The 23,195-nt window shown below is 42.1% G+C and overlaps 2 protein-coding genes across 10 annotated transcripts in view; both read right to left on the reverse strand.

Moving 5' to 3' along the window:
- Nucleotides 1-320: 320 nt before the first annotated feature.
- LOC147328481 (uncharacterized) lies at nt 321-17,006 on the reverse strand. Of its 3 annotated transcripts, none has more exons than XM_086296869.1 (9): nt 16,644-17,006; nt 16,182-16,400; nt 15,756-15,929; nt 12,706-12,824; nt 11,676-12,607; nt 11,401-11,493; nt 5,541-6,006; nt 2,566-4,344; nt 321-1,067 (listed from the first exon to the last, which is right to left on the reverse strand). In XM_086296869.1, exons 4-9 carry the CDS (start codon nt 12,806-12,808, stop codon nt 748-750), a joined length of 3,693 nt encoding a protein of 1,230 aa, XP_086152995.1. In that variant the 5' UTR covers nt 12,809-12,824; nt 15,756-15,929; nt 16,182-16,400; nt 16,644-17,006; the 3' UTR covers nt 321-747. The 3 variants fall into 3 exon arrangements, with proteins under 3 accessions (XP_086152995.1, XP_086152994.1, XP_086152996.1); XM_086296870.1 differs by adding an exon at nt 1,149-1,226 and having other exon boundaries at nt 926-1,067; nt 16,182-17,006; XM_086296868.1 differs by having other exon boundaries at nt 16,182-17,006.
- Nucleotides 17,007-17,064: 58 nt separating this feature from the next.
- Nucleotides 17,065-23,195, reverse strand: part of ctnnd1 (catenin (cadherin-associated protein), delta 1) — a 32,060-nt gene continuing 25,929 nt past the window's right edge. For 5 of the 7 annotated variants that reach the window (XM_086296875.1, XM_086296872.1, XM_086296871.1 and 2 more), the window contains 7 exons: nt 22,248-22,398; nt 21,911-22,106; nt 21,592-21,776; nt 20,786-20,833; nt 20,395-20,477; nt 19,578-19,632; nt 17,065-19,123 (listed from right to left, as the gene is read on the reverse strand). In XM_086296875.1, the coding sequence (XP_086153001.1) occupies nt 19,065-19,123; nt 19,578-19,632; nt 20,395-20,477; nt 20,786-20,833; nt 21,592-21,776; nt 21,911-22,106; nt 22,248-22,398 (777 nt within the window). In that variant the 3' untranslated portion in view covers nt 17,065-19,064. Of the gene's footprint in view, nt 19,124-19,535; nt 19,633-20,394; nt 20,478-20,785; nt 20,834-21,591; nt 21,777-21,910; nt 22,107-22,247; nt 22,399-23,195 lie in introns of all 7 variants that reach the window. The other 2 variants (XM_086296873.1, XM_086296874.1) reach the window with 2 other exon arrangements.

The raw sequence follows: 23,195 nt of genomic DNA on the forward strand, positions 1-23,195 counted from the left end.
CCCTTTATGACCACAGTGTACAAATCTTCATATGTCTGCTTCCAGCAAGACACTCAAAGGACCTCCACAGATACCAGAGCTCAATCCAAAGTATTGCATTATAAATGTGTAGCTCATAAATCTGGGGAGCAAACCAGCTGTAACATGTGATGCTGTCATGTCAATATGGACCAAAATGGAAAAGGAATATTTCCAGCACTTTGTTAAATCTATGCCAATTAGAATTCAAGCAAAATGTAACTAATAATGTGGCCAGTGAGTGTATATTCTGTAGTGCCCTCTTGTGTTCAGCTATGGTGCTTTTTAAAGAAAGCAAGCGGTCACATGAAAACGTTTAATAAACCATAATTATGTACTGATGTACATAAAACAGTTTTACAAATATAGACTTAAAACAACAGAGCTTTTCCACAATGGAAACATACAGAGGGACATCACTGAAGGCCACTCAAGTGCCTTTTCCTCTATTCATCAGACAATTTCGCTGAAAATGTAAAATTTATAAAATTGACAAAAGAAACTTTTTCTTTAGAATATTATTAAAGGAAATGAAACATCTTTTTGAACCGTATACAGAAGGAACTAAACGAAAACCCAAAGCGGTGAAAACATGAAGTGAAGAATGTAAAAATGAATCTTTAAACGCAACTTCATGTGACATGTGAACATAAACACAACCAGAACAGAGACAGCATTAGAGTGAGAGCCGACCACTGGACGGGGTAGAAAATACACACGTACATGACGTTACTCTGCCTCGTCTCCAGTCACGTCAATCTCATTCACATCATCTTCCTCATCTTCATTCGGAGTCATGTCTATGTTGTTGAGGAACCCCTCACACTCTCTGGTCTGAGATGCTTTTTCTGGGGAGCAAACCAGAACATCCACATCTTCTTCTTCCTCCTCCTCCTCCTCCTCTTTTCCCTTTTTGTCTGTACTGGTTATCTTCGCGGTCAAGGGCTGCAACATGAAGTCCAAAGCTGTGTTTTCTTCAGGCAGGAGGGTGTCACTGTGAGAGGAGCAGTCATCATTGAGGAATGGAGACCCCGTTGTATCAGATTTCCCTGTGCCACAGAAGGAGACTGTGAGGGTAGCAGGAGCATGTGCGTGCATGTTTGTGTGCAAGCAGAAAGAGGCATACTCACACTTTCCGATGATAAATAACTGATCAATAGTCAGCTGCCTCTATAGCCAGCAGTGAGCTTTTGACGTTAGTGTCTCATCTGCAAACACCGTCAGCAAATAAAACACAAGATCAGCTGCCTTTCAAGTGATTCTGTTCTTGTTCTGCTCTGCAGCCCTCGAGAGCTCAGCGCACCAGCATGGACCAGCATCATCTCAATCGAGTGGCCACTGAGCTCACAGTGCATCTCCAGACCAAACAAGAACTTTAATCACCAGCTGAAGTCAAAGACAGTAGAGCAGAAGTCCATCCACCTAGACCAGGGGTGTGGAACTCCAGGCCTCAGGTTTTAGATGTGTCCTTGATCCACCACAGCTGATTTAAATGGCTAAATTACCTCCTTAACATCTCTTTACGTTCTCCAGAGGCCTGGAAATGAACTAATCATTTGATTCAGGTGCGTTGACCCAGAGCGATATCTAAAACCTGCAGGACACCTGCCCGTGAGGCCTGGAGTTGGACGGTGACCGCCACAAGAGCAACCTGGTCAGGCTGCCACCTAGTCTTGGTCCTCCACAGGAAGGAGCAGGGTTAGGTGGTTAGTTTGAAAATAACAGCTAGTAGATGACAGGAACCTGCACAGCCAAATGGAAAGAAAGCTTTATGGCATGCTTTAAATGCTCGAGTGCCATCCCACTGTTGTGACATAACTGAGGACATAAAAAAGGAAGAAACTAAATAGCAAAAGCAAACATGGACACATGCCTACAGAGAGAATTTTACAGTGTTTCCTACACAAAACACTGCATTCTCCTTCCAAGGTAGATTTTTTTTTAATGTAGTAGATCCACTGAGAAATGAAGGTGCCGTCCAACCAGACTGCAGGACAAACAGCACTTAAGTACATGTTGATCATGCACTGGATTGTGCAACAGCACGTTTAAAAAAAAAATGGCCGTATTGAAGCTGATGTCTGAACAGATACTGAAATTCTGAGCAGACTTAAAAAGACAAAAAATATTAAAATGTAAATTTGCTCTAATGCAAGGTTTAACCTGAAATGATATTCAGTTTTTTTTATTAGTTTTTTCTCTTTTTTTATGTCTAAATCTGCATCTACTTTAAGAAAAGTTTTTTGGTCTCTTGAAGTGAAACTATGCGGCTTTGCGTCAGCCCACATGGGGGCGACACAAACACCGTGCCTTAGCTCCAACGTGACAGTTTATGGTCTGTGTTTTTACAGTTTACTCCCATCTGCAAGAGACAAATGGCCTGAAGCCACAGCACACTATGCCAACCCATCCTCGGAGGTGCCTGTGTGATTGGCATAGAGCAGAAAAATCAATACTACCCATGTAATCATTCATTCTGAATAACAACCTTCAAAACAAAATCCGATTAATTTACCATGGCAACAGAAACAGCAAAATTCAAAGTACCTTCATAAGGACTTCCCAGTGGTCGCTCTCTCTCCGGTGTCACCTTGGCTTCATCTTCTTCCACAACGTCTAAGGACACTGGGTGGTCTTCATCACCATCCAAACTCCTCTTCTCGCTCATACGACTGTTTGTCTCTGCAGACGGGCTCAAAAGAAGATTGTGATTTTTATCAACTGCGATGTTTGAACCTTTGTGATGTTCTTCAGAGTTTGTCCCGTCTTTAATGTCCACTCCTTTCTCCAATATGCCATCTGTGCCTGTTGCAGGTTCATGTGTTTCCTGGGTCTGTTTGGACTTCATTCTTCGTGCTTGTTGCCATTTAATAAGCTTCTGAATGTCCTTCAGAGTGACCACGTGCCGCTGATTCACTGTCCCGGGTTTTACGTTACAGTCATTATTGGTTTCTTCAGCCTTTTCAGTGTGCTCGACACTCGCAGTCTTCTTCACTGCGCTGACCTCCACCTCGCTCTCATTCCTCCTCCGTTTCCTGCACGTCCTCTCCATTTTTTTCTCCTCCTGCTCCTTTGGCAAGTCCCTGTCGACCTGCGCATTGTCGACATTTTCATTGTTTTCAACAACGGCAGGAACACTTTGTGTAGAGTCCTCTACAGGTCTTATTTTTCGGGGTCTACCACGTTTCCTTTTCGCGAGCGAGACGCCATCCTGACTCACAAGCTGAGCTCTGCTGACGACAGGCTTGAAAATGCAAGGCGTTTCAGGTGGGGTCGTGTTATTTGCTGCCTCTTGAGATTTTTTTATAAAGCCCCTGGTCCTGATCCGAGACGGCTTGGTGCCAAAGGGTTTTTCTTCCCCAATGTCAATGACGGGCAACATTTTGCTGGGTTTCCCTGGAAGTCCAGATGGTGCATTTGAAGACCTGATAGCCACTTCTCTTTCCTTCAATAGCACATTGTTACTTGACAAACTCACTGAACAATTCTTTGTTCCATCACTGACTTTTAAATCTTTGTACGCAGAACAAGAACCGGTGGAGTCTTGTTGATCATTTGTGCGCCTTCTCTTCCTCCCGTCTCCTGTAGAGTCATCATGTCTATATTTGAAACTCTCCTTCAGCCTCCTGGAGTACGATTTTACTTCTGCTGCTGATTTTTTTCCTCTCTTTTTCAAGCTATTCCCTTTGCAACCTTCTGCACTGGTTCCTCTATTTGTTAAATGCAAATCCTTCTCCTGCTGCTCTTGCTTTGACTGGCAGCTGTGATCTGGATCTGGTGATGGAGATGTACTTTTATGACCTGTGCAAATGATGCTGCTAAAGGGAAACTGCAGTGAACCAGCGTTGTCCGAGAGCCAGGGTCTCCTACGTAAGGATGGCTGCTGCTGGACATCGTGTTCAGGGTTTGCTGAGTTGTTGAGTAGAGGCTGACCTTTAGCTGCAGATGAACTTGGCTCTAATGGGGAGAGACGCTGAGGAAGCCGCAAGTCATCCATGCAAGGTGAGGAAAAAGTGGGTTTAGACTGTGTCCCATCTCCATTTGGCAGAGGCAAAAACTCGAGACTCTGTTGATCATCTTGTGAGGATGGTGGCTGAAATGCTGGGTAATGGAGTTTCTGGCCTCTGGTGGAGAAAGCTGAAGACAGGGCTGAGCCTGTGGTTGTTTCCGGATACAGAGAATTTTGACTTTTGAATGGGGGCAAACCCTGGCAGCTCAATCCATCGATTTGCCATAAAGATCTGACAGCTGGGTTGCACTGGGGAGTCGGCTGCTGCTGCTGGATCAACTTGGGCTGGTTTGGAGCTGCAAAGCAACAATGGATACCTAACGAGCAAGCGGAAGGATGACTATCAATTCATCTTAAATACGTGAATTGTAAGCCCTGTATTTTTATAGACATTTTCTGTGACAATCAAAAAATCCAATTAAAAGTACCAATTAATAAGCTCCTAAAAACTGAGGAGGAAGGGCAGCAGGACGGGTAGCAGTGAGAGCACTTGAACTGAGACTTAAGTCAGGTTCAACTCAGTCTGCTTCTGTAATAACATGTAATGTGCTTTAAAAAAAAAGAAAGAAAAAGGTCCTACTGTGTTACTCTCTGAAAATACACCTCTGCCTTTTTAAAATCAGTATAAAAAGGACAGAAGTCTAAAACAGTCGTCTACAAACTGCTCAGCCTCAGCTGTCCCTCCTACTCACATCCAGATCAAATCTGAGCATCTTCAACTGTGCAACATCCAGCTCCTGCACTTTTTTGCCCATCTCCAAACCACAAACCTGCTTTACTCCCAGTACCTCTACTATTTGCAGATTCACTGTTACACCTGTCTCCCTCTCATTCATACACATGTATTCTTTTTTTGCTTCTACTGACTTTTTTATTTATTTATTTTTATTTCTCTTCTGTCCAGGCTCTCTTCCACCTGCTCTCAGTTAATTCTTCAAATTCATTTTCTTTGCAGAAACACTGAAGTTTAATCCAAGGAACGAAGAACTGTTTGAGGTTTTAGACAAAACAAGGTATGAAAAATAATAAAGACAAACTGTAAGGCTTTACATGTTGTTAAAATGTAACTAAACAAACACAAAAATCACCAATAAATGTTAAATGCTGAACAGTAAACTTCAGTACATTCGCAGTGAGGGGTGGTCAGGATTTTTGAGTCCTTATTCTAAAATTGATCAATGTCTTGTCTCAAAAAACAAACAAACAAACAAACAAACAAACAAACAAACAAACAAACAAACAAACAAACAAACAAACCCAATACTGTTAAGATGTAATACACTACTGCATGCAGAAGGTGGCAGTAATGGACCTAAAAACTGTTTGCTAGCCACAAACAATAACAGGCCAGTAATGAGACCCTGGAGCCTGTGGAGCAGTGAGGAGAGATGCTAAGGAGTCTTTAACAAAAGAATAAAAATACAGAAAACAAAAAAAACTTACTACGGGTCTGTACAACTATTTCATAATGTGATATTAAAAATATATGTGTATTTACAAAGAAAGCTTCTACCTGTCTCCACTGACGTCTGGTTGCTTTGCGACTCCAAATCCTGAAAGAAAGCAACCTCTGCTGCACTGGCAACAGGATCCATCCGACCCTGGGCTGCGTCACCCTGCGAAACTGGGACTCGGCAAACATTGTGGCTCGACTCCAACTTCTTACAGTTACTCTCCAAGTTGGGCAGGATGTTCAGGCTCATCATGACGTCCTCTAACAGCTTCTCTATCTGCTCGTCACACTCGTCCGCAGAGCCCTGCGGCTGAGGCGCCGGCGCTGATTCAAGCTCAGTGTCGGGGTTTGAGGTGAAGCTGCTGCTGGAGAAAGACTGGGATTCAGAGGTGGTGCTGTGGTGTTGCTCTGGTTGTGTGGGAGAGCTGGTTACAGCAGGTGGAAGGTTCTGGATCTCTGGTTTCTGAACAGGGCATGGGGGGACAGGGGAGGGAGGAGGCTCGAGTTCCTCAGCATCTGTCTGTGGCTTTTTGAAAGATGAATAAGAAACCATTAAAACCATTACAAAATATCACCTTTCATTCAAACTTTAAAACAAAGGTGAATTCATCTGTCTGCAGATAAACTGGACTAACAAACTATTTTATTGAGGTGCTTCTCTGAAAATGAGTCCCCAACAGTTGCCTCTAAGTGCTTTATAATGTAGGCGAGGTAATAATAATACAGAGAAAACAACGACGGTTGAAACGTGATTGTCGGATTAGGGGAGACGGGACAAAGACTTTATTTTACCACTGAAATCTAAGTTTCATATCAAAGTTTGGATTTTCATTCCTCCAGTTGAAGTTATTTGATGAGAGCTGGAAAGGAAGACTGAAACCAGCTAAAATATTTAACACTCACTTCTCTGATCACCACAGTTTGAATAAAAAACAACTTCACTGTTTGCAGCACTCACAGGAAACAAGTGAAGAAAAAGAAATTAACTGGTGATCATGTCATTTTATAAACACTTTTTTCCAATTTTTCATATTCACATTAAACAATTGACAAATTTCTCGACACGTAAATAAAAACAGATACTGCTTTACCATCAAGACATCAGAGATTCTTGTGGTAATCTTTTACCCTTTACCAGGTAAAAGGATGGCAAAGTTTCCACAGAGCAAATATGTCTGCTGTGCTGCTGATCTCAGGGGGAGAACATGATGAAACGCACCTTCTTTCTGGTCGAGCCTGAGGCAACAGCCGAGCTAAACCTGCCCAGCTAAGGTTTTACACCACATTTACATCATACCGCTGCTGCTTACTTCTCACAGAGCACGGAGTGAGACTTTAACGTCTCACCAAACCATCGGCCGGGCCACGTGCACCTCCTCCTCCTCTTCTTCAGCCTACTCTATTCTGCAGAAATGCACCTTCCCTCCTGCGGTCTCTATTCTTGTTGACAAATGGATATTTCTTGTTTCTTGCTTACCAGCGTGAGCTTAAGTTATATAAATGTTTAGTTGTCATGCTTTCATAGGTAATATTTCAAAACATTGCAAAACATCTGGCATCAAAAATAAGCCCCAATGCCAAGCAACAGTCTTCAAGCACATTTCAAAGTATAACAGGTATGATTACTCGTTTCTCAGGTCTCCAGCTGCCTGAGTCTATAACACAGTATAAACAAAGATTAAGAAGAAGAAGCTGGTTATTGTAAGGTTTTGAAAGGGCATCCTATTTTTTAATCAAAATAAAAGTTTTTATCACAGGGAATTCTTCCACTTCATGTTTCTTGATGTTCACTCGATTATGCCGTCTGTCAGACTCAGAACTGGGAATTTAAGTGATACTGAAATGTACTTTCCTAAATACTTCAAATCTCCCACTAGCTCATGACAAACCTCATGACACTGTCACACGTGTAAAGCCTGAAACCATAAAAAAAAAATCCATCCATCCGCTTCTTCTCATCCTTTTCAGGGGCGCTGGAGCCTATCCCAGCTGTCATAGGGCGAGAGGCGGGGTACACCCTGGGCAGGTCGCCAGTCTGTCGCAGGGCCAACACACAGGGACAGACAACCATTCGCGCTCACATTCACACCTAGTGGCAATTTGGATTATCCAATTAACCTATCCCCACAAGCCATAAAAAATTGCCAGAAAATAAAAAAAAAAACAACAACATTTTTTAAGTGTTTAGTGTAGCTTCAAAAAATGTACCGTACTTTCTGGACTATAAGCCGCTACTTTTTCCCTTAGGTTTTGAGCCATGAGGCTTATACAAAGGTGCGGCTATTCTGTGGATTTTTCTTCCACCACTAGGGGGACTCTAACCAGAATTAGAATAAAAAACAAGATAGATTGATGAAAAATCAATGCAAAGAAGAATACACTACTTTTTCTTTAGCAGATAGAACACCATCCATCCATCCATCTTCATCCGCTTTGTCCGGAGCCGGGTCGCGGGGGCAGCAGCCTAAGCAAAGAGGCCCAGACCTCCCTCTCCCCAGCCACCTCCTCCAGCTTGTCCGGGGGAATACCAAGGCGTTCCCAGGCCACCCGAGAGATATAATCTCTCCAGCGTGTCCTGGGTCTGCCCCGGGGCCTCCTCCCGGTGGGACATGCCTGGAACACCTCACCCAGGAGGCGCCCAGGGGGCATCCTTGTCAGATGCCCGAACCACCTCAGCTGGCTCCTTTCGATGTGGAGCAGCAGCTGCTCTACTCTGAGCCCCTCCCGGATGGCCGAACTTCTCACCCTATCTCTAAGGGAGAGGCCAGCCACCCTTCGGAGGAAGCTCATTTCTGCCGCTTGTATCCGCGATCTCGTTCTTTCGGTCACTACCCACAGCTCGTGGCCATAGGTGAGGGTAGGGACGTAGATCGACCGGTAAATTGAGAGCCTCGCTTTTACACTCAGCTCCCTCTTCACCACGACGGACCGGTGCAGCGTCCGCATTACTGCAGCCGCAGCCCCAATCCGTCTGTCGATCTCCGGCTCCCTTCTCCCATCACTCGCGAACAAGACCCCGAGATACTTGAACTCCTCCACTTGGGGCAGGAACTCATCCCCAACCCAGAGTGGGCACTCCACCCTTTTCCGGCTGAGAACCATGGCCTCAGCGTGTTCAGATAGAACACGCACAACAAATTACCAACTGGTAATTATTTTCAAATCCTCGCCCCTTCATCATGGAAACCACACGAAGAAGTTCGTATGATGCAAGTTTTAAGTTGAAGGCCATCGATCTTGCTATCCAGGAGGGAAACCGCGCTGCTGCACGCAAGCTTAGCGTCAATGAGTCTATGGTGAGACGTTGGAGGCGACAGCGGGAAGAGCTCATGCAATGCCAAAAGTTGAGAAAAGCTTTCAGAGGACATAAAAGCAGGTGGCCTGAACTTGAAAATGTCCTGGAGGAATGGGTGAACACACAGAGAGCAGGTGGCCGAGGTGTATCCACTGTACAGATCCGACTGAAAGCCGAAACAATCACCCGCGAAATGAATATTAAAGATTTCAAAGGTGGGCCGTCATGGTGTTTCAGATTTATGAAACGTAAAAACCACGGACCACTCTCTGTCAGCAACTCCCCCCTGACTATCAGGAAAAAGTTGAAAACTTCCACAAATTCGTTGAAAAAAAGATACAAGAAAACTCCATCGGACCAGACGACATAATCAATATGGATGAAGTACCTTTAACATTTGATCTGCCTCTGACCAGGACCGTTAACAAGACAGGTGCATCATCCGTGTTGTTGAAAACAACAGGCCATGAGAGGACGCACTTCACCTGCGTTCTGGCATGCACGGCATCCGGACAAAAACTTCCACCAGTGGTGATTTTTAAGCGCATAACTATGCCGAAAGAACAACTCCCGAAAAGGCATAGTGGTCAAAGTTAACACCAAAGGGTGGATGATAGAAGGTCTAATGAAGGAATGGTTAACGGAGTGCTATGGGAAGCGCCCGGGAGGATTTTTTCACCGGAAAAAAGCACTGCTTGTTTTGGATAGCATGAGGGCCCATATCACAGATTCTGTGAAAGCAGCGATCAAGAAAACAAACTCCATTCCAGCTGTGATTCCTGGAGGTACAACAACGTTTTTGCAGCCACTTGACATCAGTGTAAATCGGGCATTTAAAGCTGCACTACGGGTTGAGCGGGAGACTTGGATGACAAGCGGTGAAAAGTCATTCACAAAAACTGGCCGCATGCGAAAAGCATCCTTTTCTGATGTCTGTCAGTGGATCCTAACAGCGTGGAGTGCTGTGAAAGAATCCACCATCACCAATGGGTTCCGAAAGGCTGGACTGCTGCGCGAAGAGAGCGGCGCACCTTCAGAGCCAACTTCACCGGAGGATGACAGTGACACGGAGAGCGAGACTGATGGAGACAGATGTGATGAAGCTCTTCTGAGCCTGTTCAACTCCGACACTGAAGAAGACGACTTCATGGGTTTCAGCGAAGATGATTAAAGTGACTTGTGGTTTCAAGTACAGGAAAAACGGAGGTAAATAAATACTGTTCCGTTTTAATCAGCAAAGTTGCTGCCGTGTTAAAAGGCATTGTTCGGAAAGAATCTGTTCAGGTACATACTTGTACATTTGCAGTACAAGATTGTTCTGTACATGCAGTAAATATCTATTTTTTCATCATAGATATCTGCGGCTTGTATATCTTTTTTTTTTTTTTTTTAAATAGAGCTGATGCGGCTTATATACAGGTGCGCTCTATTGTCCAGAAAGTATGGTAATTAAATATTAAGTTATTTTGCAATTTATTCCTTAACCCAGGGTCCAGGGTATAATTGGCCGTTTTTGACTACTTTTTGATTTTACCTCTATATTTCACCTTTAAAATATGTTTTTCTTGCCTTTTTTGGTATCATTATTTTCAGCACAACCTCAAATATCTGAAATTTGAGTTATTTTTTCATTTTGGTATACTATATTAGCACAGTTGATCTAAATTCAGACAAAAAATTCAAAATCCGAGTAGAAAAAAGTTATATTTTTTACTGTAAAACCCACAAACATGTTTAACGAATAATTTTCATAACTTGAAATGCAAATAGAAATTGTACATTTCTAAAAATTATGCACAAGTTTTGCAAACAACAAAGTTATATGGTACTATTTACCTAAAAATGCAGCCAAGGCCTCAGGCGTTTTTTATATAACCATTTAAATCTATTTACAGAACAATCAGGTGTTCTGCATCAAATAAGAAGGCACACAAATTATTTGTGCCAGTCCAAAAAATGTAGTTTGTGTTCAGTATAAGACAGAGGAGAACAGCACAGGCCTAAACCCTGCAGGTCTGACAGCAGGAGGTGCATCAGTCCAGTTTTCCATGTGGGAACAGCGTTTACACTGAAATCTGCCTTTGACGGCTTTTTTAGAGCAAATATGAAATTCAGCAGTCTAACTGACACACAATACAAGACAATAACTACACAACAAACTAACTACAGCCTCCAAACACGCTAAACGTCACTAATGTCTCACATATGAAAACTCGCTCACTCTCTCTGTCTTTCGCTCGCCCGCTTTCCATCGCGGGTGTCACTCCACTCATCAGTTTTTTGATTGGCTGACATGGTAAACTCTAACACCAATAGGGAAGGGATGTTCGCAAAGGGAGAGTGTTTGCTAGCGCTGTCTGTAGAAAACGCTGTTTTTACCGTTCTTCACACTGTAAACGCCACTGTTTTGTTCAGAAAAAAAACATCACGTGTATTTTTTATCATAACTCTGGTTTTACGTGGCCCATCGACACAATTCAAAAACTGGTATATAGTGAAGTTCGCACTTTCGACCCAAGTTGAAATGGGGACTCTGACCTGCCGCATCTTGTAGCTGTGTCGTCTTAAATTGGTCATGTGATTTTGATGCGCCGCCGCGTCCGGCGACCCCAGAGGGTTAAATACCTTAGTCGGTGATGTCAGGATGGACGTCTCATTTGGGCTTTGTACCGTCACCACCTCCCACATCTCTCCTGTCGTTCTTCTCCTCAGCTTCACCTGCACACACATAAGACAAATACAGTTCTGACAAAAACACACAAAGTGAGAAAGGTGTCCAACACATGTGGTGTGACATATAACAAACTAATCCAGAGACAACGAACATACATGATGCCTACACTCAATCCATGAAACGGAACTCCTGCTCACAACACGAAAAGAATACAATTTCTTTTCACCTTGATGGATATCTGTGCGTCTTCCATCATCTCCTTCATCTTGGTTAGATCTTTCACCGCTGCGCTGCATGGTGAAGGACTCTTTTCACTCGAGTTTTCTTTTTCGTTCATCTCATCTCTGCAGACCTGTCGTGGCTGCTCTGCATTTACGCTCTCAGCTGCCGTGCCGTTTGATTTTCCATCCTCCAATCCTGCCCTTTCTCTGGACAACCAGGTGATGCTGTCCCCAGACTCAGATGACTCTTGGTAACAGTCGCCCTGAGCTTCCGAGGAACTGGAATCATTACGGATGGTAGGAAAAGGCACAGTGTCAATGGAAAAAGATGAAGTGGATGTGGGATTCGTTACACTGTCACAACTTTGGCCAAATGTAGACTCTGCATCACTGGCAACGGCGGGGCGAGGGGTGAGATGTGGAACAGTGATACAAACATCCGGGCTTTGAGCTACAGAGGAGGCAGGCTCCGGATTTCCAAAATCCACTGAATTTTCAGCAATGGTTGCTGTCTGTGTGCCAACAGACACACTGATTGTCTTTCTGACTGGTGAATTTTCCTCTCCCGTGCCCGTCACCTCAGCCTCAACATGTGTCTCCTGTATTTTTAGGCTTCCCCGTCTCTCTCTGCAATTCCCAAGACTCTGCCTCCTTTCCTGGACTTCTTTCGGCCCTCCACCCTTCTGTCCTCGTACAAGGTCTGTGATTCCAAACTGGTGGGCTGCAGCCAGCACATCACTCTTCTCATTGTTTCCTTTTACTTCCAGCACACCAGAGTAAAGCAGACCAACCAGCTTGAGCAGAGTCTGGGCCTTCACGGTCTGGAGCTGGAGCTGACGCTTCTGTCCAGATGGAGGTGAGGGGGAGGCTGAAAGCTTCTGAGACAAGTACGGGCTGAGAGCTGCAAGGATGCAGCTGTGGGTTGGGATTGAGATACCTTTACATAAAGAATAAGTCAGGAGAGAATGACTCAATTGTGCATTTTGTACATTGTCTTACATCACAAAGAACTTTGTAATTTTCCTTCTTTCTCACCCTCAGTTTGGAGCAGGGTGTCACAGAACTGGGCACTGTTCTGTTGTCTCTGCAGCCCCCCGAGAAGCTGCACCTCATAACCAGGCCACAGGTACCTCTGCATGTCCACATGAGCACTTCTGTTTGAAGTACAAACAGAAGCCGTCTTGAAGCAAAATCAAACAGGCACAAGAGCATTTGCAGGCAGAGGGAGTTTGCAATTCACATCCAAAGATACGTTTTTAATTTTAAAAAAGTAATATGGTTAACATTCCAGGGCATGTGTGTGCAAAATTTATGTTTCCCTGCACAACATCAGAGGCAGAAGAAAGACATGGAGAAGAATCCTTAAGTGAGAATTCTGTAACAGCAAACACGGTGGCTGAAGCCCAACCTTCAGATAGAAAAAAGCATTTCAAAGTCTTATTTTTTTAAGCGTTTTAAATCAGATTTAACAGGTGATTGTAAATGTGCAGCTTTTATTCTTTGGTTACCACTCAGATAATGATAACGATTAGATAGTCCTTCAAAGTAACTGCCCAAATAAGGGACTACAAGGATTTTTATCTCTGTCAAATGAACATGTGCCTGCATGACTTCCTGACTTATCTGACTGTGTGTGTGCTTGTCTTCATCTTCTCATCTGGAAGCTCATAAACCAGCTGCCATTTGGAATTTGTCTCAGACCTTTATGAGTCATTTCATTGAGCTTACGAAATGTCACAACATTTATTTATATGCAGACACGCACATTCCAAAGATTCTCAGTGAGACCCAAACCACTTTGCCACAATTTGATCCGAATGAATGCGGCCATCTTGGAATATGTCCATGCCATCAGGGAAGAAAAAAAATCCATGGCTGGAAAAAGCTGCTCATTCAGTAAATTCAGGTAGCTGACCTCATTCAACAATGCTGAACCTAGATATGAGCAACTAAACCAACCACAAGACTGCCCCCATGGGCTCGTGTTGGTGCATCAATTTATCTGTATCCCTCAGTATGACGTGCTAATCATTCTTAAGCAGGATAAATCTGGGCTCAGACCATCTTTAAGCACCTAAGCAAACTGAAGTCTTCTTTCCACCCTTACAGCCTCATTGAGAAGTGGTTTTCTTAGGGCTATGATAGCATTTAGTGCCAGTGTCTTGAGTTTGCTACAATGTAAGATAAGGAAATGCCATGACTCTGTTTTTTTGGAGATTTCTTCCTGTTAAAAGGGAGTTTTTCCTTTCCACTATTGCCAAGTGCTTGCTCATAGATGGTTTTCTGATTGTTGTTGGTTTTCTCTGTATTATCGTAGGGTTGTTCTGTTACAATATAAAGCACTTCGACAAGACTGTTGCTGTGATTTGGTGTTATATAAATTAAATTGAAGTTTTTACAAACTAAATATTTCAGTAATCTCCGATCAGGATCATTCAAGATTTTGTCCATTTCTCCATCAAAAATGATGGTTCACCACAACTCTTACAGGTTTCAATAATGCAATAATGCACTGGGCAGTTATTAACCCAGTTTTCGTCATTTTAGGAATCTCCTGAGTTTTTCCCCTGCTCAGGCCAATAATGTCACCCTTCTAAAATAGAGTAAGATCTTTTCCACAACCCCAGGATACGTCTCCAGACATATCCTGGGGGTTAAATAACCTGCTGCCAGCTAAAACATTAAATCACTGTGATAATTATTTAGTGGAATGGGTGGACAATAGTCACAACCTATTTCTTTGGGTGGTGGCTACTTTTTTTCCCAGCTTGGCTATACCATATGGTTCATTAAAGGGCATGTGAATTTAATTTCAGCAAAAACTGGGACACAAAAACTGCTTGTATAGAAACCTTGTTCTTCTTTCGGCTACAATTTTAAGGAGGTCGCCACAAATCATCTGCCTCCAAACAAATCTGGTAAACACTTAAATAGCTTAAATAACATTGGGGGGGGGGGGGGGGCTCACTATCCTGTTGAATAAGAGCACAGTCATAAGGTAGTCAGTATTAGCCGACATGGAAAACGTTGTATAGAAATTACCAGTCAAATTAAATTAAAAATTGCTTTCAAAGTTTGGCTGATTTGCACAAAAATGAATTATTTGACCAACTTTGCTTAGAATGGCAGGAAACAGATCTTTTGATGATTTTTTTAAAAAACCCAAATCAGATTCATGGTAGGGTATTCCTTTGAAAGTACCAAAATATTCCAATTGCTATTTTTTTTTTTTTTTGCTTTTATTATTGTATTATTGCTTTTATTGTAATTTAAGATACAATTTCGAGCTTTTCTGAATATATGGACGCTAGATAATGGTTTCATTTATTTTCTATTAATCTGAATAATACAGTTTATTTATACCTTTTATCTTTTGAGTTGAAGATCTTTTTCCCCTAAAATCGAAATGAACATTTCTGAGTAAACTGCTCAATTGCTGCATTCATGGTTTGGGGGAAAGCCTCACTTTTGACCTCTTCTTATAATTTAATGCAGGTTTAAATTCTTGGTACAACTTGAGATCCTTAATTTAAGTACTAGGTACACCTCTAGATACCCGTTTTCTTCTGACAGTGTAATGAGTCACGGCTAGTTTCCTGTGTGCGGTGTGTACAGAGGTGGTCTCTCTGGCAGGATCACAGCTAACACCGACTCTGGGAGCATGTGGACCACGTGGAGGAGCCCTACAAATTAATTAGCATTAGTGAACTTCACTATCGGCTTGTTACCAATCAGACAACATTTTTATTTGTTTGTCTGTTTCATTTATTCCATTAATCGCAATTTTCTAGACACCTAAGCCGACTTTTTTTTTTTTTTTAAACAAAATGCGTTGGTTAATCGTCGCTGTCTAGACTTATCCTAGCTAGCTTAAGAGGTAGCTACATGTTAGCACAAAAATGCAAAAAACCAAAACGCCCTTCATTTCGCATAAAATTTTGCCACTTTATTCATAGACTACAACTTAATAATCCTTCCATTCCTTAGAATGAAGGTTTAATTGGCTTAACCTTATTAAGATGGCTAATTCTGGAGTGATTTCCGACACTGTGGCTAATGTAGGTTAGCTTTAAAGTTACACTTACCAAAATCTTCCTGTAGCAGGAGCAGAGGGTTCATGGAGGATTATGTTTATTTTACCCACTGGAGTTAAAGCCAGAAATTAAAGTCGCACAGCCATATGCAACACATCGACGCCCATCACGAGTTTTTGCATCCGAGATGGTGTTGCAACGTGATAGCGACACCTACTGACCGCCCTGTGAAATGACACCGAGCGCTGAGTTATTAGTAAGTTTGGTGTCAGCTCAGAGTGGATTCACTTTTAGTTTCATTGGTTTAAAAATTTTAGTTCCAATTTGTTTTGTGATAGTGAAAAAATAAATTTATGAATTAAATATGCAAGCTGAAAATCTTTACTGACATATGTGTAGTTTGTTGATAACAAAATGGCGTTAAACAGAATCAGCGGAAACCAAAATGTGTATATATAAGAGGGAGAGTCCTTTTACTTGTGTTTGTGTTCCTGTTCCTTCTTCCTGATGTCGGCATCCATTGGTCATCACCATAACTATCACAACTACGGTCTTCTCCTTGTCAGCCACCACTATGTGTGGTTGGTTGGCCAGTAGCAGATTCTCTGTCTGGAACTTGAAGTCTCACAGGACCAGTCCTGTTGTTCCCAACCACCTTAAAGGTTAAAGGTTGTCGTCGTGGTTATTCTGCCAATGCTTTACAGCAGAAGGTGAAAAAACATTTCAAGTCACAAAATATGCAGAATTATGTCGAATATGGCAAATACTACCACAAAAAAAGCAAACGCAACAAAAAAACAAAACAAAAACAATTTTGGATTAAAAACAAAAAAAAGAAATAAAATGATGGATGTTTCCCCTCAGACGCCAAAGGTTTTGTAGATGAAACAGCAGCAGAAACATGTACAAAGGAGACTACATGAGTAAAGGGAGACCTACATAAGGAATAATGCTGGCTGTAATGTATGCTCTTTAAGTTTACGCAGTGAGGGCGTCAGGAATGTTGCTTTCAAATGGAATTTATCCTTCACATTATAAATGGCTCAGAATTAGTGTCCCAATTTTAATTGGCTGGAATTTGGTCACCTGACTCGCAGCCATGTGGAAATCCTACAGTGTCACTAAAAGTCTGGGCCATTTCCTTCTCATGCTTAAATTACTGCTACTTAATTTCCTCAATATGTTTTTAAAAGTAGAAAATACTTTTTTTTGTAGTCTAGTTTTTATTACCCCCACTTTCAACTATAATAACCACAAGTAAATGATACTGAGTGACTACAAAAATCATAAACATCTCCTTGTTCCCATTTAAAAATAAATAAATAAATAAATAGAATCTGAAAAAAGAAAACACGGGCACTGAGAAATAATTTTCTTTTTTATTAAAAACATTATTGCTAGTTACATAATTCATTCATAAATGAGAATGTGCAACTTTAAGAGCCAAGGCAAAGAGATTACATTAGTCAACAATCTGGTTTTTTCCTTCCCATTAGTGTATCTGATGATGGCGTTGGAGGATTTCTGTTCAGCTAACTTGGTTTTGCTTTCAATTAAGACAAACTGTTTTCAATCAAACAAAAAAAGAAAAAAAAAAAAAAAGATTGCATATGCATTCACCCAGAGCACCCAAAACAATTGAACCCAAATCAATATATATATAAAAAATAATAATACATAAAACCATTAAAATTAACAAATATTCTCTTGTATATATAGTTTAAATGTGCTTTTACTTTTTTCTTGATTTTATCTAATAGATTCTGGTCTATGCCTCTCTTTCTAACACTAGCCCTCGCTCGCTATCATTTTCATCTTTCAGTCAGTCCAATCTTGAAGACAGCTCGTTAATTTGAGAAAAGGAGGCTGTCATATTTCAACTGCCATGAAAAAAGGAGGTTAAAAAAAGAAAAGAAAAATCACACTTTACAACCCCGTAGTGCTTCTTTTAATCATCCACACAGTAAGTATCTACATCTCACTCGGCACTAAGAATAAGCATTCCTCTTCAGAACAAACATCGTACTAAAGAAATGTGGGCAAAAAAAAAAAAAAACAGACAGCACTGTGTCGATCTGTAGTCTTAAAGCCAGGCAGGTTATGGATTTGTGAAGCAGTGAGTTATACAGAACTCAAGAGTTTAATTTAAAAAAAGAAAAAAAAAAAAGAAATATCCAATAACATACAAGATCGCATATTCTTGCAGAATAAAAACTTCTGAGTTCTATATACAGTACTCCCAAATTGTACGCTGCTGTGAAAAAACAAAACAAAAAAAAACAACAACTTGACCAGTTACCCAGGTCACGCTGGACACACCCATGAGACCCATCCTGAATAAGCGAGGCACTCCAGTTAGCCCACGATTAAAGACAATCTTGCATATGTACACATTCATAAGATTATGGACCTGCAGATAAGGAAATGCGCCCACCGGATCCTTGAGATATCCACTAAGAATTACCAAGAAAAAGGGGGGTGCATTTAACAGAAAGATCACTTTAGAAATTGCCGTCTGTTCCAACAAGGAGGAGGAGGAGAATCATTCGTCTGCTTTATTTCTGGCTGTATAACTAACCTTGTACAGTTGTGGATCATCACAATCAAATGCAGAAAAAAGCAGCACGCCCGTGCATCTTTGGGCTGTCACCAACACAAGATGCCAACAGAACAAAGCGGATGACAAGTTTTCAGTGTGGCTGCTGGAGAAAAGTCTGAGTGTGCCATGTTGCGCGTTAGCAGTGGCAGTCACAGCAGTAGCAGTGTCATTTGGCACGCGTACGTAACTAAAAGTACACAGCAAAGCGAGTAGAGGAACAACCGCTACCAAAACAGAAGCAGAAGCTGTACACATATCTAATTAGACAGATAAATACAAGATCCCAGCGGTAGGAAATTACTCATATTTTGTAGTGTGTGACCATTAAGGAAAGAGAGAGAGAGAGAAAACCTTGATTTCTTCAAAACAGAGTGTGTTAGCCATTTATGGAAAATCTCACCATAAAGTGTCCTGATATGATTCCAACAGTTCCTTTTTAATTTGTTTAATTAGTCTTTGCTCTGACCTCCGAGAAAATACCAAAGAAGCCACAGTCTCAAAGAAAGAGAGCATTAGTGTTGTCCAAGCAAGCTGTAGTGCTGATGGAGTGGTTTTGGAGTCAAGTGGTCGTAGTGTCACATCCGGCTGTCAACAGGGAATGCAGAGCATCGTCAGTTTTCCATATGGTTTCATTCGAGTGTTTGAACTGCAATGGAGGAATGTAACAGAGAGAGAGGGAAGAAGAGAAGCTGCAAGAGAGTGAGTGTAAGGGATGAAGTTTAGTCATGTCGGTAGTGTAGCGGTAGTCCCCCATTGTCAGTTCAGCAAGGGCAGTAAGTGGGAGGAGGCTGTCGTCTTGTGATGCACACAATCAGTTTTTCTGCAAGAGAAGAAGAGGTACAAGTGTGTGAACGGATCACATGGAGCGGCTAAGGGCGAGGCAGCCATGCCTGGGTGGAAAGAATCACACTTTTAAAGAAAAATTTATTATTTAAAAAATACAATACAGTGAGTAAAAACGTTACTTAACATTGGACAAAACGAAAAATTACAAACTGTGCAAAGCAGAGGTAACAAAAAATATGTGTATATAAGATCCAAGGAACCACAAAAAATAAAGATTTGACACTTTTCACCAGCAGGGGGAGCAAAACAGTCTAAAAATAGTAAAATGGAAGCTCATTAAAAATCCAAATCACAATTAGAAACACACAAATATTCACAAATCTTACTACAAAACTAATATTAGGCCATGCGGTGAGTTGTGAGAGCAGCCAGTGGGACACACATACCATGCGGTGACATGCAGTGTGACACAGTGGGTGTAGCCTAACCATCGTAAGAATCCATTAGAGGCAAGGAGGCCTGCCTCTCCCCATACATCCCTCCCTGGGAGAGAGAGAGAAAAAGAAAGAGGAGAGAAGGACAGATAAAGATGAGGAGAGATAAGAGTCCAAAGGAGTGGGTGAATAAAGAGGGTTTAGTGTGAAAATCCAAAGAGGAGGTGAGTAGACACAGAAGGGGGAAAAGTGGAGGGAGTTCAGGATGACGAAAGACAGAAGAGTTGCGACATGTTAGTGCAATGTTAGGTCCTGTTTTAAGGTTGGAAAAAAGGGACAAGGGTGAGAAATAACGCACAAGATAAAGATCAACTCCTGTGCTGTACCGAGACATGCATCAACATGCTGCCTGTGGGTGTGTGTGAGAACATGTCCATTCACACGGTAACTTTCTGGGAAACCAGTGTGTGAAATTAACACCATTAATAGTTTTTGCCCTTTACATTCATTGAACAACAACTTTAGCAGCTTGTGAGAGCGCAGACTGAACTCAGATGGCGCCTAAAGTCAGGTGAAGCACTGCAGCTATAGCACAGCTCGGTGATTTTGGCTTCTCGGATCAGCAATCCTCAACCCCAAAATATTCCATTTATAATCAAAAACAACAACAACAAGGTGTGAACTGGCTAGATAACTTTAAAAATTAAGTGAGCATTACGTTACATTGGGGTCAGGAGAGAGATGTAGCAAAGAGCAAAGTGCATGTTAGGAGTGAGGCAGTAAATTCTCAGTAAAGGTGCAGACATGCGGGCTTATGTCTCTAGCCAAAGGTGTGAGGAGTGTCAGTGTGTGTCATGAGGTTGGCCGATACCTGATCTAAATCTTTGTCAGTAGGTCCGAGTGTGTTATCCAGAGTGTTCCTTCTCCCCGTCTGGTCCAGTGTGGAGTAGGCATCTGAAGAGGAGAAGCACGTGTTTAATTGGTACTTCCGATAAATACACAAAGGGCGTAGAATATGGAGCTGGCAGGAAAGAGAAAAAGAAGAAGACCGCAGAGGAGATTTATGATGTAGTGAAGGAAGACATGCAGTGGGTTAGTGTGACAGAGGAGGATCCTAGGGACAGAGGCAGATGGTCCGCTGTGCTGACTCAAAGGCAGCAGCTGGAAGTCAGTGATGACTTGATGCCAATGAAAGCAAAGGCATGTCGGACAGCTCTTCTGTCAGTTGTATCTGTTTGTGTGTTTTGTGTTTGCACACTTGCCTGGTCCCATGTCATTCATTGGAATCATTTCCCGGTCACTTTTGCCACCTGTGTGTCAGAGAAATATTAAAACAGTCAGAAATACATGTATTGCTCTGTAATTCTAAAGAATTAAGTCGAGACAAATACATTTTTTAATGCAACCAAAGTGCTCAACAGGTAAAAAATAAATAAATAAACAACTAAATAAATCACCACAACTAAAACAAAAGTAAAAGCAAATGTCCACATTCAGTCTACTTTGAAATTCAAAGAATGAAACGGTTTTTAAATCAGTACTAAAAATGTCCTGTGTTGACATTTCAACAAAAATTGCCACACACTTCCGGAGGCCCGGTCCCTTCTATACCTTAAACCTGACCTCAGTACTCACGGAGGAGTCAGGCAGGTCCCACACACACAGTAAAAAACAAAAACATGCAAAAATCACTTAGAAAACTGACTGGGAGGCAGTGCAGATCAAATATGCTTTCACTATTCTTGAAAATTCCCCATGTGGCAAAGCTGTAAATGTAATGAATCGAAAGTTGGCTGAGATGAGTAACTCCATATCAGCAAACAGCCCGTTATCATTCTGCACAATCAACTTCCGAGTTGCATTCATGCAGAGGAATCATTCAGACTCAAGTTTAGAGAGATCTAAGACGGAAATTATGTGAAACTCTGAATAGATACTTAAAAGGCCAATTTGAATAACAACTGACACCACTACATAATTTATTTTATAAAAACAAGAAGACTGGTAACAATCATTACACTGAAACCTTTTAAGCAAAGTGGCAGCTATTTTGACTCCTACCACTGACCTTTGTCTATAAGCGGCAGAGTGCTTTCCTCATATCCGTTGGGTTTGTTGGTGGGAGGGTTTAAGTTGACCATGAAATCTGTCTTCTTCCAGCCATCCTTTTCCAAAGTGCGCCGCAGGTCCTTGTAGCCCCAAACTGTCTGCAGCACTAGGCCAGCTCCACGCACCTCCCGATCTGAACGATTACTAAAGACGAGAGGGACAGAGAGGGAGAAAGGTGCAATTTATGAAAATAACCCGTTATAGCAATTTCAAGATGCTCTAAAACGTGGACAGAAAAAAATTATCCAAATGATCTGTATCCATCTGTCACTGCGTACCCATCCTTGTTGATGAGCACCAGTCTCTCGATGCCATTAGCAGCCCTGAGAGTCTTGGCTGCTTCCACACTGGAGCCCAGCACCTCATGGAGCGTGCTCAGTATAGACACCACTGTCTCTTCTGACACTGCTCGCACTGGCTGACTCTGACCAGCACCAGGCAGGTTATTTACCAGGTTAGGCACCGCATGTTTACCTGACAACACAGGGAAGATTAAGATTGCAGCATACTTACAACTGCTAACACTGGTATGTAATAAAGCTGGGGATTTTTTTTTAAACTCTGGTTAAAACCTTTTTACTGAAGCTCAGTTAGACAAAGAGTTAAATGTGTCACCTAGTAGCTCTTTGTTTCGTCCATCAATGGCCAGGTTGCGAAGGGCTCCGGACATGGCTCGGACTACGCGGTCGTTGTTATGAGCCAGCTGCTCCGTCATCATGGATAAACCTTTCTCCCTGCGCACCAAGGCACGGATGCATCTGCCATACTACAGACACACAAAGTGCTTTTATTGATTTAGAAGACCATCTTAACGACCATTGCTGCTAAATCTCGTGCTTGGTTTTTAACAGACTTTTCACTCAGTGGGTTACCGTTACCTGTCAAACGCTACTTACACAGGGTAAAATAAGTATTGGATACATCACCAATTTTCTAAGTAAATATATTTCTAAAGCTGTCACTGATATGAAATTATCACCAGATGTTGATAACAACACATCCACTCCACACATGCAAAGAAGTCAAAGATAGATGTTCGTGAACACACCGACTGAAATTCATTTAATACTTGCTACAAAAGTGGTTGGGGATGACCGCTTCGAGATGTCTCCTGTGGGGAGAAACTAGTTGCAGGTGTGATTTTGCGCCAGTCTTCCACACAAGCGGTCTTTCGAAATCTAAGCTTTAGTTCTTTCTAAAGGTTTTTAGTTAGATTCAGGTCAGGCGATTGGCTGGGCCATTCTAGCAGCGTTATTTTTCCTTCTCTGAAACCAACCATGAGTTTCCTTGGCTGTGTTTGGGAATATTGTGTTGCTGAAACGCCCCCCCCCCCCCTCGTTTCATCTTCATCATCCTGGTAGATGGCAGCAGATTTTCATAAAGAATATCTCAGTTTCCATCGATCTTTTCTTCAATCATATGAAGCGTGCCAGTACCATTTGCTGAAAAACAGCCCCATACCATGTTGTTCCCACCTCCAAACTTCACTGCTGTTGTGGTGTTTTTGGGATGAGTTGCGGTGCCTTTTGACCTCTAAACATGGTGTTTATTATGGTACCAAAA

This window comes from Aulonocara sp. 'chitande type north' Nkhata Bay, linkage group LG6 (assembly GCF_057382095.1).
Source record: "Aulonocara sp. 'chitande type north' Nkhata Bay isolate Kocher_YH1m ecotype deep benthic linkage group LG6, A_spYH_male_GT1.1, whole genome shotgun sequence".
Lineage (NCBI taxonomy): Eukaryota > Metazoa > Chordata > Actinopteri > Cichliformes > Cichlidae > Aulonocara > Aulonocara sp. 'chitande type north' Nkhata Bay.